The 18,902-nt window shown below is 42.3% G+C and overlaps 1 protein-coding gene and 1 pseudogene across 1 annotated transcript; both read left to right on the plus strand.

The window, feature by feature from the left end:
* Positions 1 to 442: 442 nt before the first annotated feature.
* On the plus strand, positions 443 to 3,795 carry LOC114273297 (pectinesterase 2-like; annotated as a pseudogene).
* Positions 3,796 to 14,221: 10,426 nt separating this feature from the next.
* On the plus strand, positions 14,222 to 15,105 carry LOC145797685 (uncharacterized). The gene is made up of 3 exons (XM_082885091.1): positions 14,222 to 14,289; positions 14,380 to 14,861; positions 15,032 to 15,105. Exons 1-3 carry the CDS (start codon positions 14,222 to 14,224, stop codon positions 15,103 to 15,105), a joined length of 624 nt encoding a protein of 207 aa, XP_082741217.1.
* Positions 15,106 to 18,902: the final 3,797 nt, after the last annotated feature.

Below are 18,902 nucleotides of genomic sequence, written 5' to 3' on the forward strand. Positions count from 1 at the left end.
TGAGTATTGGCGACTAAATTATTAGTCGGTAAATGTATGATTTTCAAAAGTGTAAAACACTATTGGCGACTAACACTTTGGTTGCTAAAGACCTGAATTTTGGCGACTAAAAAATTATTAGTCGCCAATACCTACGCCGACCACGTATACGCGACAAATGTGGCGACTAAAAATTTTGTCGGGGAAAGTAAGATTTCGACTTTCAGCGACTAAAAATTGACTTTTGGCGACTAAAAATTTAGTCGCCAAAAGTGCTTTTTCTTGTTGTGTATTCATACTCTTTGTATCCTTCTCTTTATTCCTCTCCTCTGCCTCATCATCTGTCGCCTCCGACGACATAAACCAGTGGTGCAACAAAACCCCATATCCCGAACCATGCAAATACTTCAGGGGCAATGGCTCTCACAATTTTGTACCCAAACAAAAATCTGAGTTCAGAAAGATGGCCACGCAAATAGCCATGGAGAGAGCTCTCAATGCCGAGATTCACACTAAGTGGCTCGGGTCCAAATGTCGCAATGAGCTCGAAAAAAATGCATGGTCTGATTGCTTGAAGCTCTATGAGAGCACAATTCTCCAACTCAACAATGCACTAGACCCGAACACAAAATGTTCTGATTTTGATGCACAGACATGGCTCAGCACGGCTTTGACAAATCTTGAGACTTGTCGAGCTGGGTTCATCGAGTTAGGTGTCTCAGACTTCATGTTGCCTCTCATGTCGAACAATGTTTCGAAGCTAATCAGCAACACTTTGGCTATTAACAATGGCTCGACTTAGAAACAAACGTATGAAGAAGGTTTTCCGACTTGGGTTTCGCCTGGAAATCGCAAGTTGTTGCAATCGTCCTCTCCAGCAGCAAATCTCGTGGTGGCTCAAGCTGGAGTGGCAGTGGGAGATTTGTTATACATGTGAAAAGTGGTGTTTATCAGGAAAATATTGACATTGGCAACAACATGAAGAATATTGCGCTCCTTGGTGGTGGATTGAAAAACACCATTATCACTGGCAGTCGAAGCATGGGAGGAGGTTCCACCACCTTCAATTCTGCAACTGTTGGTAAGGATCTCCTCTCTCTTATAATTTTGTAAAAATATTTTTTAACATATTTTTATATTAATAAGTATTAATCTTTAGCATATTTTTCAAAATAATTAAAAGCCAAAACAACTGTTATTTTGGCCATACTCACGACAAAGAACAAAATCTATCGGCATCATGAGTGCATAACAAAATATAATAAAAGCATTTGATTTTATCAGATTTATTACTTTTTTAATATGTCAAAAAGAAATGTTAAAAATATTATTTAGTGTAGTAACAAACGTACATATGGGATCACTTGGCATGGAACGTCTGATTAGTATAGCTATTGATACACTACGAGATTTGATGAACAAGAGATATTAGGTGCTAAAGCTTCCTACTTTATTTTGGGTGTTTTTATTCTAGTGTTGTTGTCTTGCCTACTTAGTTTGGCTTGATGCGTGTGCAACTTTAGGCCATGTTTGACGGAACTTTTTTTAAGTTAAAAGTTTATAATCAGAAAGTAGAAGTTCAAAACACCCCTACTCGAGTTTTTAAATAATCAGTTTATTGAAACTATTTCTGCCTAATAAGTTATAAGTAGAAACTGTACCAAGCAATCTGACATAGGCCCCGTTTGGTGTAGCTGTTAAAATAAATTATAGATTATAGCTTAACAGATTATAGATTATGACTTTAATCAGAAACTGTTAATCTGTTTGGTGTAGCTGTTGGATTATAGATTTAAGTTGCTGAGTAGTGTCTGTTAAATAAGTTGTGAAGTAGTTTTTTCAATTAATTTTTATTTTTTATTATTCACTACTTATTTATATTTCTCATAAAAAATAATAATAATATTCTATAGTCCATTTGGGTCTTTTTCTATTTTTAAAAAAATAAAAAATAAAAAAAATTAAGAGTATAACCGTAAATTAACATGTCCACAGCAGAAACTGATAATCAGAAGTAAGGGGTGAACAGCTTCTCAGAATCAGTTTTTTTGACTTAAAATAAGTTGTTAGAATTAGAAGCTGCTTGAAATAAGTTTAACCCAACAGTCCAAAATAGCTTTTCAAAAGCCAAAAATCATAAGTTGGCTCAAATAAGCCCAAACAAACACCACCATAGACTCTCAAATCAAAATAAGTTATAATCACCCTCAAAACTTTAACAAACAGTCCCTTAGTTGGTATGTATTTCTTAAGCGATGAGGTTAACCAAAAAGGAGTGATAACCATCTATTGAAGAGAATTTCACTATGAAAATAGCAATTCTTGTTTAAATTTCATATATATAGATTAATTAGTTAAAATAATAATATGAAAATAAAAAATTCTATGCATAAAAAAAAAAAAAACAAAAAAAAAGAGATTAAAAAGAAATTCCAACATCTGAATTTATGATGTAGATTTAATACTTGTTTTGGTGTGGGCGATGCACAAAATAAATTCAATACTCACATTTCAAATGTTAGGCGATTTTCTAATTTATTTGTCTATTTATTTATTTTTACTTAGTCTAACATCTAATTTTTTTACAGAGAAGTACAAAAATTCATGCATAAAATTGATTGTTTACTACTCCCATATTAAATGTAAAGGAAAGAGCATGCTACTTTTCATTATTCTGTTTTTTTCAAAATTAAATTTACTAATTTGATATTCACTTCACATTATCTTGGTAGTGTTTTCATAAAAATTGTGACATTCAGCTGTCAGTGGTGAAGGATTCTTTGCTGATGGCATTTCATTCCACAGTTGATTGCATAGATGAATATATAATCAATTTATAATGCCGGCTATATGTTTTGAACAAATCTTTTATATATATACATATTATAAAGTCTAGAGTTCTTCATTGTCAATTTAAAGTTTCCGTCATTATGAAAAATAAATTATTGAATTAATTCAATTTTTTTATTTACAGTGTGAAAGTTCAACTGCTGTAGAAGCTTAAGCTTTTATTAGCTTAATTTGAAAGGACAATTAGAGATCACAACATTACTTTGTTTATAGATAACATTTCAAACCATGGAGTAAACAATTACTAATTATTGATAACATATTTTATTTGTAGCGGTTATTGGCGGAGGATTCATTGCTCGTGATATAACATTCTGTAACACAGCTGGGCCACAAAATCACCAAGCTGTAGCACTCCGATTTGGCTCTGATCTCTCAATTTTCTGCCGTTGTGGTTTTGAAGGATACCAAGATACACTCTATGTTCATTCTTAACGACAATTTTACAAAGAATGCGATATTTATGGCACGGTAGATTTCATATTTGGAAATGCGGTGGTAGTTCTCCAAAATTGCATGATATATGCTAGAAAACCAATGAGTGGGCAACAAAATACTGTAACAGCACAAGGGCGAACTGACCCTAACCAAAATACTGGCATTTCAATTCATAATTCCCAAGTCATGGCTTCATCCGACCTAAAACCGGTACTTAGCTCATTCAAGACATATCTAGGAAGGCCTTGGATGGAATATTCATGTACTGTTTATCTACAAACTTACCTTGACACATTGGTTGATCCAGCAGGCTGGTTAGAATGGGATGGTAACCTTGCTTTAAATACTCTGTATTATGGAGAATATAAAAACTCTGACCTTGGTTCTTCGACTAGTGGAAGAGTAAAGTGGGGTGGTTATCGAGTCATATCTAGCGCAACTGAAGCATCACAGTTTAGTGTTGCAAATTTTATAGCTGGTCAGTCATGGTTGCCTTCTACCAGTGTGCCATTTATTTCTGACCTCTAATTATGTTGTATTTGATCAATTCATATGTTTGTTATTGCTTTGTTATTTGGTTTTTCCATACTATACACAACATAGGGTATTGAACAAAGTGTATTTTTAAGATCTCAATAAAGAATAAAATGAAATTTTTTTGTTTCATTCAATGCAATACAACATTTTCTTGTGACTACTTTCTCTCTATCTTATCACTGATAGTAGAATTTCTACTCTCGAAGCCTATTATTGTTGTAAGAACTCTTAATTGGGCTGTCATTTTGAACCAGCCTCATAGAAGTGAACATCTATATTTGTGCTTTAAGATAATATTACAATTGAAAAATCAAAAAATCTATAAAATTGCCTCAGAAAATGAAGTGTGTGGCATACATTCAAATAATATTATATGAGTTATATTCAAAATAAATTTGATCCATAAATTTAAGTGTTTAGGCATTTATCTATAAATTTTAATTTTTTTTTTTTTATAATTTTTATTTTTTGAGTATGGAACAATAATTATAGTGCTCTCCTACTGGGTACGTAACAGATTAAGAGTAGTTTTTGTTTGAGGCCCAAATGGATTCTCGTGGGCAGCCCATTTATATTGTAATAGGTCTTGCAACAGGCATGACCCATCTTGGAGCCTTGAATATTATCTTCAAATTCAATACAATAAAAAATTCAATATTACGTAACAAAATTTTAAAATATCATTCTAAAACTGCATATGGTTATTTTTTTCTTAAATACACAGTATATATATATATACTTTCTACATGCTTGAATAATATTAAACCGTCAGCCAATATTATTTGTAGCACCCTCTCTCACAATGTTTAAAAAAGTAAAAATAATAAAAATCATGTGAGAAATGGCCGCAAGAATATATTTTTTTACAGCGAATTTAAAAACCTTCTTGAACTAATCAAAAAACATGTGTAATTACATGGCTTCTCTAGGACCCATGCAAATCGTATCACTTTTAGAGCATAAGCAAGATCAACAAATTTTGAGTTAAATTACAATTCAAAAACTATTTCCTGTTTTATATAGCAATCTTCTTGAATATACTATCCATATTAGAGTCTCGATTTTAATCTATTTTATTAAAAATTCTTTTTTGGCCCATTGTCATAACTTATGAAAAGTCAAAATAGCGAAATCAAATTTATGAAAAATAATAAACTATTTTTTTTAGAGTGGGGAAAAAATAACAAACTATTAAGTAGTCAACAATCTATACCTCAATAAATTTGTTATGATATTGTAACAATTATAAATAAGGTTTGGATTCTCCCCGGATGTTCATCCAACTAGCACTAGAGAAAAATACACCTTTGGCAACCAAAAATGTTGATTAAAATAATTTAGTTGCCGAATGTATATATATTGGCTACTAAAAATAATTTGATTGACAAAGGTATACACCCAGGCTCGGCCTTGAGATTTCTGGGGTCCAAAACCGATAATCAACTGATAAATTTACGAGGTCCTTCACATTTTTTTTTTCATTGAATGAATTTTTTTTTTTTTTGAAGGTTAAGAATAAAAGATTTGTGTCAAAATTACAAAAAAATACTTAGTATTACATTAGAATAACTAATAAGTATTGTTTGATTTTCGCTCTTCTTACATTTTTAAAAGCAAATAACTCAATCATACTTGCATAATCTAATTTTTTTGCAAAATCATTTTTAATGGATAACAATGCTAATTATTTTAAATGGGCTTTTCAATTTTTTTAATGATTCAATTTATTTTAAATTAGTTTGAACATTCCTTAATTTTTTTTGGACTTAAAACATATCTAATATATTATACTAAACTATAATAGGATGAGGCCCCTTTTTTTGGTCTATTGTCAATGGATAATAATGCTAATTTTTTGGAATGGGCCCTTCAATTTTTGAATGGGTCAATTTATTTGAAGTTAGTTTGGGACTTCTTCAATTTTTTTTGGACTTAAAGTATACATAATATATTATGCTAAATTATAATAGGAGGGGGCCCCTTTTTTGGGTCTATTTTGAGGGGGCCTAGGCCATGGCCTGGTGGGCCTATGCCCAGGGCCGGCCCTGTACACACTTTAGCTACTAAAAAATATTTGATCGGCAAATGTATAATAATTAGCTACTAAAAATAATTAGTCGGTATTTATTTTACTTTTGGCGACTGATTGAGTGTTAGTCATTGAAAATAGGGTTTTTGGGAGACTAATAAAAAATATGGTCCCAAAATATACAATCTTTAGCTACTAAAAAATAATCTTGTCGGTATTTATTTTATTTTTTGGCGACTAATTGAGTTTTAGTCGTTGAAAATAGCATTTTGGGCAACTTAAAAAAATTGGTCCCTAAATGTGCAATCTTTAGCTACTACAAAAAATTTAGTCAGTATTTATTTAACTTTTAGCTACTAAATTTTAGTCGACAATTATAATTTAAAGTTTTGGAGGTTGGACTTCAAATTTTGGAGGGATTTCTAAATTAATTCGCTACTAAAGTACTTAGTTGGAAAAGAAATGTTTGGTTATTGGCAACTAAAAAAGTTAGTTAGGGAAAAAAAAATACTAATGAGTTAGGGCTTAAAAACGTGTCTGTCTCTCTCACTCTACGACTCTCTCTGTCTCTCGCATCTGTCCTCCTCCGATTCTCTCTCTCGCTTTTGTCTCCATCACCGTCGGTACAGGAGCACCATCGACGTCAACACCCATCGCACACGAGGACCATCGCAAACTAGCAGCCTATATCGTCTTATCTCACAGTCACGATCCATCATTGGAGTACGACCTAAGGTTTGTCCTCTCGATTTCTCTCTCTCTCACTCTATATATATATATATATATATCTCTTTGTTCCCCTAATTTCGGCCTCTAGGGTTTTCTTCTTCTTTTCTATCTGTATACTTTCTTCACACAAGCCTACCCCCTATCAACCCAGCTACCGCCATTCATATAGTGGGCAAATGGTTTCCTCCACTCTTCCCATCTTCACCTTTATATCTGCGAAATCCATTTTTGAAACCCCTTCTCAAACCTTTCTTTCCTAGACAATCAAAAGCACCAAGTATTTATTTTAAATGTGGTATAAAAAGTATGATCTGAGATTAAACATTTTGATTTAATTACCTTGGTATTTGTATGAAGTTGGGTTTGCTCTGAAATGTCCATAAACTGACCATTTCGTAAAGAGAAGAAGATCAAAATTGTCAAGGTAAGTTCTGCTCCTATGTTGACAACTTTATTCTTTAATTCTTGCTCTTTGGAAAACTAATCACATTTAAAATGTTTTTTTCACTGTTCGATTTTATTCACAGTAATGTGGTTGCTAACTTGCTACGCATTTTGAGTTGGGCTTATCAACAAGGTAACATTTTAGGAGATTATTCTATCTATTTTGGATTATCACAATTTTGTTAATGTCTGCATCTTATTCCCCTATGATAGATAGCGAGGGCTTTTTGCTTATTGTAACTTTCTAACATCCAGGCACTTAAGGGATGTTTCTGGGTTTGAATTTGCACTTGGGGCTTTGGGTTCATTGCTATCTTATGCAGAACTACTTGCTAATGAGAGCAATTATGGAAGTTATAGTATTTCACAGTACAATTTTCACGGCTACATGAGGTTAGATTCTGCTACCATGAGGGCTCTAAATGTTATGGAGAGCAAAACTGATGCTACCAAAGCCATCTTTTGTTTGTTATTTTCCTGGGTAAGCTACCTCTTTTGTTGTAGTTTATGAATATACACTTAATCAGACAATTAAAGTCTGACACGTGCATCATATAGAGGAAAAAGACATGAATTTCTTGTTTTAGCTGATTTTGGTTTAGTTTTGTAATTGCTTCTTCAATTGCCTTAACTTGTTTTGGGCAGAGTATAATTGGACTTGTTTTGGTTTGAGTGCTTTATTTAATTACAGAAGAGTTGTATTGAGGTGTAATTTGTAGCATCTGTTCAAGTGAATTTCCTTTGGAATCATATGTGAACTTCTAGACTAAGATGATATATGACTTTTGAACTTTCTGGGACAATTTTTTAACACTCCTTTACTTGTCTTATTAATTGCTTGATCTTGTGTTGTTAATTACGATTGGGCGAGCTCCTCATTGCCAACTTAGTTGGAATCGTTGGGTTTTGAAAAAGGGCAGTTGGGGGGGCGAAGATGAATCAATCTATTATATAGAAAGAATCACTTATTAATCTATAGAAAGAATAGATAATTTTCAAGTTATATATATTTTGTTTTCAGCATTAATTTGTTATTAAGTCCATTTTTTTTTAGTGTACATAATTTTTCTTTAATATTTTTGTCATCCTATAGTTAGAAAGAACAAATTCTATCTTGTAGTTATGGTATTTGCCCTTGGCTCTGAAGTTATAATGTTGCTGATGGAATTTCTTGATTATTAAGTATTACATTTACTTTTGAATTCATTATTATTTTTCAAATAAAGAATAAATTTTATGACACAAGTATTTGAGAGGGAGATTGATGAGCTGGAATGGGCCATGATAAGTCCGAGCAAAATGAGGGGCCGAACATGTTTGAGCCGTGGTAGCTTGGGCTAGTCCAGATAAGGTTTTGCTCAGTTGAGGCCCAGGACCATGTTGGGACCGAGCTACTTGGGTTGTCTATGTAGAAAACCGAGCTACTTGATTTGCTCGATCGAGATGATTGCCTGCCATGCTGGATTCCACGGTTCACGCGTTTAGCACAGCAGGAAGGCCTTCGATTTGCTGGCTCAACCTATCGTGAACTCGGCTTTGCCAGAATGCAACCGAGCTCGGTCATTCTGGAGCTCGGCGAGTGGAGCACTCGGGTACGCTGCGCAGCGCGGTTGTGAAAGGACGAGGTGTTTTCGCCGGTCTGCCGGGCTCCGGTAATATAGCCTGACGGTTTGGTTAGGTGGTGATTGCAGGATTTGTGCTGACAGATGGGAGAGCAGCACCACGTGTCAAGAGGCTAATGAGAGCAGATTTGAGCGCAGAAAGTATATAAGCGTGTCTGCGCCTTCCATGCTGAGGATGAAACATCATTTGGTGAGAACACCCTAAACATAAAAACTCTCTCTTCTCTCTTTAGATCCTTGAGTATGTGCTAACTTGACCATTGGAGGGTTTTTTCGGCCACACACCGCTGGGTAGCTCACCGCCGTTTTGTTCGCAGGTCGATCGGACGGACGAGGAACTTGGCTGAAACGAGTACGGGCTCTGCGGAATATTTGCTCCCTGTACAATTGGCGCCGTCTATGGGAACTTGATAGACAAAACCTTGTCTTCCAAGCTCATCTGATCGCCTTCCATGGCAAACAACGACGACATACCGTTGTCCGCTATCGACGGAGTTACCCCGAAGTCAGCCAAACAGAGAGACGAACTCCCCGCCATTCCACCAATGGCGGACCTGGAGACTTCCCCAGGAGGACATTTAAGAGACGCACGGGATAAGCGTGGAAGTAGTTTTGGTCACTCTCAGAGCCCAGACGGACACCGGCGGTGGAGAGAATCTCATGCTCGACGTCTGGAGCACAAGTTGAGGGACCAAGACGCCGTCATCCGAAGAATGGCGGCAGAGATGGAAGATCTCAAGCGGCATATCAAAGGGAAGGGTGTTGCTGGAGTGGGAGACCACAATGAGCGCACCCAACCACGTCGTTCAGGCAGTCAAAGCCAGCGGCACACTCCCTCCCTTTCTATTACCAGAAGTTTCAGGGTTGGAGATTCCGACGCGCCTACAGAGAAGTCGAGCGTGCAAGACAGTACCTATCAACCCTCGCGTCCTGTGACAACGTCGAGGTATTCCTATTCCGCGGGCTCTGAGGACTTGCGGGCAGTGTTGAAAGAGTAGGCTCGCAGGCGGGAGACTCAGAGGGTGCCGGCGCTCCAGCGGCTATCTTACGGGGGTCAAGCTAGTAAAGAGGTCATAATGCCACCACCTCGCCCAGCCGTGCCTCTCCCTCAAGACACAGATTTGGCGAGGCTGAGCGTCACTCCCTTCTCCTTTGAGATAGAAACCACTCCTCTCCCCACGGGCTTCCACCAGCCCAAGTTTACACTCTATGACGGAAAGACCGATCCATACATGCATCTAAGCCACTTCCGGAAGGTCATGGACAGACATAGGCGCAATGATGCTCTTATGTGCCTAATCTTTCCGTCGAGTTTGGGTGAGCTGGGCTTGAAATGGTTTGAGAGACTGCCGGAGGGAACCATCGAAAGGTGGCAACAGTTGGCCGAAGCATTTGTGACTTGTTTCAAGACCAATACAAAAATGCCAAAGGAGGTGGACCACCTTCGCAGTGTCAAAATGGAGCTGAGCGACACACTCAAAGCATACAACTCCAGATACTGGGAAACCTTCAATGAGATTTTACATTGCCCGATCAACCTGGCAATCACCCAATATAAGCGCGGTCTCCCGGTCGGACATAGGCTGCGGGACTCGCTTACCATGAACCAGTCGACATCCATGGGCCAACTCATGCAGTGCATCAATGAGCACATCCAAGTAGAGGATGATGCGGCGGCATCCACTGCGAAAAAAACTCCGGTGGCAATAGAAAAAAGGTCAGCTAGCAAGGTACACACGGTCGGACAGGAGACTAACTGTCCAAATGATCACGCCGAGGAATCTGACCGAGGATCTAATCGTCGAAACCAGGGAAAGGGTCGTCGTAATGACCGAGATAAATACCCCCGCGATGACGTAGCTGATGCCAACAGAAGGTTGAAAGCTTGAACAGGCATCACCATGGTCTTTAAAATTCCAATCTATCGCATACTTAGTGAAATCCGTGACGAGGATTACGTCCGGTTTCTTGCTAAGTTAGGTGACGTACAAAAAGGTTTCAATCCGCGATACCACTACACATATCACCGGGAGCGAGGACACCGAACAGAGGACTGTTTGCCTTTGAAGCAACACTTGGAGGAGTTAGTCGCAGCCGGACACTTGGATCTTTATATTGACGGGGGTGTTAAGGCTGCACATCCCACCCTGACTAATCAGCATGGACCGGATGACTTGGAGGCGCCCCCTCAAGGAATGGTTAATGTGATCCACGACATAGTGGAGCCGGCGCGTGTATGCGAGCTCCGAGGGATGATTAAAAAGGCAGAACACATGAGGGAAGTGTTGTCGGTCCAGCCCGCGACCAAAAGGGGCAAGACTGAGGAGAAAGACTTGATTAGTTTCTCTATGAGGGACCTAGAGCGTATTCAAACGCCACACAACGACGCCCTAGTGGTCACATTTTGCGTCAAAGAATTTGATGTCAAGCGCATCTTGATCGACCAGGGAAGCTCGGTCGAGATCATGTATTACGACGTGTACAAACAACTCAAACTTCGAGATACAGACTTGGCTCCAGTAACTTCTCCACTGGTTGGTTTCAACTCGCAACCGGAGTGGTCTTTGGGAAAGATAATTTTGCCGGTCAAAGCCAGATCCGTGATCAAGCAGGTGGAGTTCTGGGTATTGCAGGTGCCGTCTACGTACAATCTGATCCTCGGTAGGGGATGGCTTCACGCTATGCAGGCTGTGGTATCGACCTACCACCAGGTTATGAGATTCCCCTCGGCTATGGGGGAAATTAAGGAAGTTTGGAGCGACCAAGTCATGTCGAAAGAATGCTTCGTGGCAGTGAATGTGAGCCAAGCTGCCAAAGGTTTCGTCCAAATGATTGAAGGACCGGAAGACCGTAGAGTCCTTGAAGATGTGGGCGCCAAGGCTGAGGACAAAGCTGTTGAGGAGTTGTTAGAAGTGCGGATTGACACTGAGAACCCGAACAAGTTCTTCTTGCTCGGCTTAAGCCTTACTGCCTAAGAAAGGACCGAGATGGTAGAATTCTTGATGGCAAATATCGAAGTCTTCGCATGGTCGTCCTACAACATGCCAGGCATCGACCCGAGCTTTATTTGTCATCACCTCAATGTTTTCCCCGGTGCAAGGTCGGTCATTCAGAGAACCAAGAGATCGGCGCTGCACCACGCCGAGGTAGTCGCGGAGGAGGTAAAGAACTTGCTTGAAGCTTAGGCTATTCAGGAGGTGCACTACCTTCGGTGGATTTCAAACATGGTCGTAGTACCCAAGAAGAATGGGAAGTGGCGAGTTTACGTCGACTACAAGACCGTCAACCGAGCATGTCCTAAAGATAGCTTTCTCCTGCCCAGAATAGACCAGTTGGTGGATCTAACGGCCGGACATAACAGGCTCAGTTTCTTGGATGCCTACCGCGGCTATCATCAGATTGCCATGCATGGCCCCGACCATGAGATCACCTCTTTCACTACTCCACGGGGACTCTTCTGCTACCGAGTCATGCCTTTTGGTTTGAAGAACGCCGGGGCAACTTTTCAAAGGATGGTGACCAAAATGTTTGCTTCTCTACTAAGCCAAACGATGGAGGCTTCTATCAATGACATGGTGGTTAAAAGCCGGCATCAAGCAGACCACTTGTCCGACCTAGCCGAGATGTTTTCCATCCTCAAATAGCACAAGCTACGCCTGAATGCGTCTAAATGTGCCTTTGGCGTAGGATCCAAAACATTCTTGGGTTTCCTAGTCACAAATCGAGGCATCGAGGTAGACCCCACACAGATCAGGGCTGTACAGGAGTTGAAACAGCCCAACTCGGCTAAGGACGTGCAGCATCTGGTCGGGATGGCCGCCGCGCTTAACCGATTCATAAGTTGGTCATCAGATCGCTGCCGCCCTTTCTTTCGAGCCTTGAAATCCAAGTTTTCGTGGGACGAGGAGTGTGACCGGGCTCTGACCGAACTCAAAGAGTATTTGTCTTCTGCACCACTATTGGTAACACCCAAGCCCGGCGAAGAACTCTACCTTTATTTGGCCGTGTCCCAGCATGCAGTTAGCGCAGTGCTTGTCCGGTCAGAAGGTATCCAGCATTTACCTATGTTCTACGTGAGCAAAACCTTACTACCGGCTGAGTCGAGATACTTGCCGCTGGAAAAACTTGCCTTAGCATTGATGATGGCCTCCAGGAAATTGGCACACTATTTTCATGCTCACACAATCATTGTTTTGACCGAGTTTCCCCTCAAAGCCTTGTTCGAACAGGTGGACTTCTCCGGTCGAATTCTAAAGCGAGCAGTCGAGTTGGGACAATTCGGCATTAAGTTTCAACCCCGAACGGCCATCAAAGCTTAAGCATTGGTAGATTTTGTTGCCGAGTTCTCGCCCAAGATTCACCAAGTATGTCCGGTGGATCTCACCGCGGTAGCCGAGGAGGCCAACGAAGATTCCACCGAAATTGTACAGCAAGGCGGTATTGGCGACGCGGAACTTGCGTGCCCCGCCATAGAACTTCCAGTTGGCATGTCATCGCAGCCCGACGATGCAACGACGGACTTGGGCACAACAGGCCAACCTATTGGGTCCCGTGCCGCGTCGCCAAGGGGGGAAGAAGTGAAACCGATCAGCATTGAACCTGAAGCCGAACAGCCGAGCGACAGTGATCCCATCAACCTTCAAGCCTCCCAGGACCCCTTAGAGTGTTGGAAGCTCTTTGTTGGCGAAATGTGAAAACTTTTTGTGGATGGGGCCTCGAATCGTCATGGTGCCAGGCTAGGCATAGTCTTGGTCTCGCCCAATGGTCTGACCATTGAGCATTCTATCTCCTTCGAATTCCCTACATCAAACAACGAGGCCGAGTACAAGGCGCTTCTGGTCGGACTTAAGAGCGCGCTCCAGGTGCGCGCGGCCGAGATGATGGTCTATAGCGATTCCCAACTGGTTGTCAACCATGTATCTGCGGTTTACGAAGCTAAGGATGACAGAATCGCAAAGTACCAAGTTCTGGTAAGGGACCACATCAAGCGATTCCAGGCGATCAGGGTCCAATAAATTGGACAGGAGGACAACGGCCGCGCGGATGAGCTGGTCGGTTTGGCTTCCATGGTCGACCGAACCTCTCCCAATCCTCCCCTGATCGAGTTTCTTCCAAGACCTAGTATAGAGGAACCGGAGCAGACAGAAGTACTCTGCACCGAGCTTGGCCCTTCTTGGATGGACCCTATTATCCTCTTCCTGAAAGAGCGGACACTTCCGGCCGATAAAAAGGAAGCGCATAAAGTCTGGGTGAAGTCAGAGTGGTTTTGGCTCCTTATCTCAAGTGTGTACACCCAAACTGTGTGGAAGTTTTCCTGTACGAAATTCACGAAGGCATATGCAGCAGTCACGTAGGGGGCAGATCTTTGGCCTACCGCGCTATCTCGCAGGGATATTGGTGGCCGTGCATGCAAGCGGACGCTCAGAAATATGTTCGCAAATGTGAGAAGTGCTAGAAGTTCACCCACCAAATTCACCAACCGGCCAGAGAACTCCTTTCCCTCACAAGCCCTTGGCCTTTTGCGATGTGGGGACTAGACATAGTGGGACCACTCCCAACAGCGCCGGGCAACTGGAAGTTCTTCATTGCCGCTATGGATTACTTCACCAAGTGGGTTGAACCTGAGCCTCTAGCAACTATCAAGGAGAAGGACGTCAAACGGTTTGTCTGGCAGAATGTGGTAACGCGGTTTGGCGTCCCCAAGATTCTGATCTCTGATAATGGCACCCAATTTGATGGCCGCTTATTCAGAGGGTTTTGTGAAGAATTGAAGATTGAATTCTACAACTCCACCCCTACTTATCCGCAGTCCAACGGCCAAGCTGAAGCATCAAATAAGACCATTCTTGACGAGTTGAAGAAAAGACTTGAAAAGGCCAAAGGAAAATGGGCCGAGGAACTCCCAAGTGTCCTCTGGGCATACCGGATGACCCTGAGGCGATCTATCGGGGAAACTCCTTTTGCCCTAGCGTACGGCATAGAGGCGGTCATCTCATTGGAAATTGGCATGCCCACCATCCGCAGTGAAAATTTTGAGTCCGAGCTGAATTCTGAAACAGTTGCCATGGAATTGGACTTTGCTAAAGAACGCTGCGAAAAAGCTCTGATTCACGTGGCTGCATACCAACAAGAATTGTCCAGGAAATACAACAAAATCGTGCACCCCAGACCGTTTAAAGTTGGCGACTGGGTTTTAAGAAAGGTCATGGGCAACACCCTAGTGCCAGGCGAAGGCAAGCTAGGGGCAAATTGGGAAGGACCCTACAAGATAACCGGTCTGGCGAGCAAGTGGGCATACCACTTGGAAGATTTGGACGGCAAAGGCATACCCCGGCCATGGAATGCTGCTAACCTCAAACTGTACTATTTTTAATTTTCACAGTTTTTGTGTTATTCTTTTTAGCAATGACTTGTTTGCCTTACATTTCAGAATGTAATACTCTTTTTGTCAATATAATAGAAGTGACTTACCTTTGATGTAGCAATCTGTTGTTTACGATGCTTATTTTGTGATTTTAACCGAGATGTTTTATTCTGGTTGATTGAGTTGATGACTTGCTCAACTTTGGTATTCTAACTGAGATGTTCTAGGCCGGTTGGTTGAGTTGATGATGTACTCAACTTTCGAATTCCAACCGAGATGCTTTATTCTGGTGGCCTGAGTTGATGACCTGCTCAACTTGATATTGAAACCGAGATGTTTTACTCCGGTTGGTTGAGTTAATGATTTATTCAACTTTTAGATTCTAACCGAGATGTTCTAGTCCAGTTGGTTGAGTTGATGATTTACTCAACTTTTAGATTTCAACCGAGATGTTTTATTCCGGTTGATTGAGTTAATGAGTTGCTCAACTTTGAGATTCCAACCGAGATGTTTTATTCCGGTTGATTGTGCTAATGACTTCCTTAACTTTGAGATTTCAACCAGATGTTTTACTCCGGTTGAATAAGTTGATGTTCTACTCAACTTTGAGATTTCAACCGAGATGTTTTACTCCGGTTGAAAAAGTTGATGTTTTACTCAACTTTGTGATTTCAACTGAGTTGTTTTAATTCGGTTGAATAAGTTGGTAATTTTGTCAAGGGCAAGTTGATGGTTTGTCTAGCCGAGGTCGTTTGCCCAGCTGAAGTTGTTTAGTTTAAACACAGTGCAAACACTTGACGAAAATACAACTTTTCATTGATGAGGAATAACATTACAAAAGGTGGGGCACTAGCCCGGTTACATTTTCAAACGAAAAAGAAAGAAAACTAAACTAAGGGGAAAAGGTTTGTGAATTCATCCCCGGTCGCGGTCGCTTCCAAGTCGACCGTGGTTATGGTCTCCTGGACACCGGTCTTCTTCTGGCCGGCCTACTTTGGGCAGTTGTCACCCTCAGCATTTTCCTTGGTGTCTTCCGTTTCTTCCTCCTCGACCTCAGCCTGCAGCGTGCTGAAGAGGTCGTTGGCATATGACACTAGGTACGTCGGCAGGAAAGCAGCTGGGAGAGAGGCAAACACGTCGGTCCTAGATCCTTGGCCGAGCTGTTCACAAGCAGCTTTCCAGCCCGCCTTGAAGAAGATGTCTTGGGTGGCATGGACTTGCTTTGTGTAGTTCTTCTCGGCCTCCTTGAAATCGGCGTTGCTGGCGTCCTCCAGCTCCTCCTTCCTTGACTATTTCAACGCCTCCAGCTCGGTCCGAAGAGCGTCCCTTTCTTGCTCGGCAACACCCAGCTGACCGAACAACATGAAGTTGTCAAAATTTGCCATCTCCAGCAAAGTCTTGGATCGTCTGAGCTCGGCTTGAAGGTGTTCAACCTGGCTGGTAGCATCGGTTGCCTTCTGCCAGAGTCAGTGGATCCTCTCCATCACCAAGTGTTGTTTCTGGATGGCCTGCAAGAAGAAAACTTTATCAGATGAGGGAAACCGAGCAAACACTTGGAAAAATTTGAACAAAGTACGTAAAGTTCTTACCCGGGTCATGGACTTGACCGAGGACTTCACCAGCTGGGTGTCCGGTATGTGGTCACTGCCGACCATGTCGCTCGGTAGCAGTAAGGCTTTGGTTAGGTCAAAGGCAAGTAGATGCTCCTTGTCACCTTTGACCGAGGCAGTCGCCGGGATCTCCTTACCCCGGTGCTTGAGCTGCGGCTTCCATGGCGGTGTTGGGTCAGTTGTCACCGCTGGTTGCTCGGTGTTCAACTTTGCAACTAGCTCGGTAGAGGGGTCGGTACGTGGCCTTTTCCCAGCCCGGCGGCTTTCTTTTCTTGCCAGCCCGGCGACAGGAGACGCCAGTGCAACTGCGGTCCCGCTCGATTGACCAGCAGCAGCTGTGCAGGGCGGGATGATCGGTAGCTCGGTGGAGGTAGCAGTGAGGAGGTTCTTGATGTGGTTTCTTTTGGCCATCTTTTCTGCCTCGGTCAACCAGATAAGTGGCACGTCCGGCAAAATGGGATCGGGAGGTGGAGATGGTGCACGGAGGAAGTCTGTAACCCTACTTCGGCGTGGGGCTGAGTACCTGTAGGTTGGCATGTAGCCGAGGAGTTCGTGACAATCCCGGTTGCGGTAGCGAAGCACGGTTCTGATGGTTGCTTTGTTGGGATAGTGATAGTTGGCATGTAAAGCTTCGATCTCTACACAGAGGAAAGGAACAAAACACATTAGTACAAAATGGTTAAGGAAAGTAATCTAACTGAGCAGTTAGCGTGACTTACATGCTTCGTCAAAATTCTTGCTGATAAACCAGCCCGGCACGTCGGCTGTTTCGTAATTACCGGACACCTTGAAAAAGTCGTCGTCATGTAAGTCCTTGTTTGGGGTACCGGTCACTATTTTCTTCTTGCCCGCTCTGATCTTTAAGTAATAGGCAAGACCATCGCCTGTATGCCCGAGGGTATACTGGCGCAGTATCTCGGCCATTTCTAAGTTGATTCCTAGTCGGTTGTTCAGCTCGTAGATCCCGTTAATTATGCGGTAGGTGTTGGTTGAGACCTGGATTGGAGCTAGCCCAATGCGCCGCAAGAATTCACAGATCAACGGGTTAACCGGGAAGCGGAGGCCACCTTCTATGATGGAAAGCACGGTGAAGGGGCACTGGTCTAATTTGCCCCACGGGGTCGTGTCCTTAGCACCGAGCTCTAGGTGAACGTCATCTGGGATACCATATTCTTCCTGGAACGTGGCTAAGGCGACCGGCGTGTCGACCAGAAAGCGGTAGCGCCCTATGTGTGGCCGGCTGGTTTTAGCGCGGCTGAGGTGGTTTGGCACAAACTCTAGTTTGGTGGCTGCTCGGTCTTTGAGAGCCTCGGTGTTGGTGTGTGGTCCCCTTGGACTCTGCAGGAAAATGAGGGTAAGTGTAAGCGGGAGCGCGGTCGTGCAAAATGAGCTTGACTTTAGGTCAGTTAGGTAGAGTGCCAGACCACCTCGGTCACGAAGGTAAACATAGGAGCTCGGCCGCTCAAGCGGACCAGATGTTAGCTCGGTCGAGTGGTCAAGTCCTCTGCCTACCTCGGTTTCTACAAGGATTTTTGTAAACTTGCAATTTGCTCAGTTTTGATGTTTTTTGGGATCAAAAGAAGACTTGGAGCCCGGTCCGCTCCAGATCTTCTGGTGTTCATCACTGGAATTGAAGAACAGCGAAGAGAACAGGGGCTGGAGAGGGTCTTTGGGGGGGATATCCTAAAACCTATGGACTTTATGCCCTAGAATGTGAAATACCAAATAAAAAAAAAAAAAAAGAGCAACAAAGAGGATTCGAAGAACTTACCAGTTTGGAAGCAGAGGCTACTTCTTCAAGCACGAACGAAGAAGAAGAACGAGAATGGAGGTCAAGCACTGTAGCTCAAAGACGTTAGGAACGGAAGAGGGGCAATAAGAAGAGAAAGTGAAGGGGAAATGACGTGCTTATAGGAGTGAAAGGGCACCTAAATTTGAATATGAAGGGACGTCTGGGTTGGCTACCCGAGGCCAATAAATGCACAACGCATGTTCATAATTGCGGCGACATCAGTTCTGAAGAGACAAGATGGCAGGTTGAGGCAACGACCGAGCAAGCCCAGAAACCGGGCATGGAGATTAGCGCGGTTAATATCTTGCAGACTTGGGACCGAGTGAGAGTCTACCCTAGACGGACCATGTAATCCCAGTCACGCTTGCGCGGACGGAATTAAGGGGCAATTGAGAGGGAGATTTATGAGCTGGAATGGGCTATGATAAGGCCGGGCAAAATGAGGGGCCGAACATGATTGAGCCATGGTAGCTTGGGCTAGTCCAGATAAGGTTTTGCTCGGTTGAGG

Source organism: Camellia sinensis, chromosome 8 (genome assembly GCF_055761805.1).
Source record: "Camellia sinensis isolate YWXY chromosome 8, ASM5576180v1, whole genome shotgun sequence".
Taxonomy (NCBI): domain Eukaryota; kingdom Viridiplantae; phylum Streptophyta; class Magnoliopsida; order Ericales; family Theaceae; genus Camellia; species Camellia sinensis.

Coding starts and splice junctions, on each gene's coding strand:
- LOC145797685 (XM_082885091.1), top strand. CDS start 14,222: ATGGATTACTTCACCAAGTGGGTTGAACCTGAGCCTCTAGCAACTATC. Junction 14,290..14,379: donor AAGGAGAAGGACGTCAAACG/GTTTGTCTGGCA, acceptor CCGCTTATTCAG/AGGGTTTTGTGAAGAATTGA. Junction 14,862..15,031: donor CACCCTAGTGCCAGGCGAAG/GCAAGCTAGGGG, acceptor TATTCTTTTTAG/CAATGACTTGTTTGCCTTAC.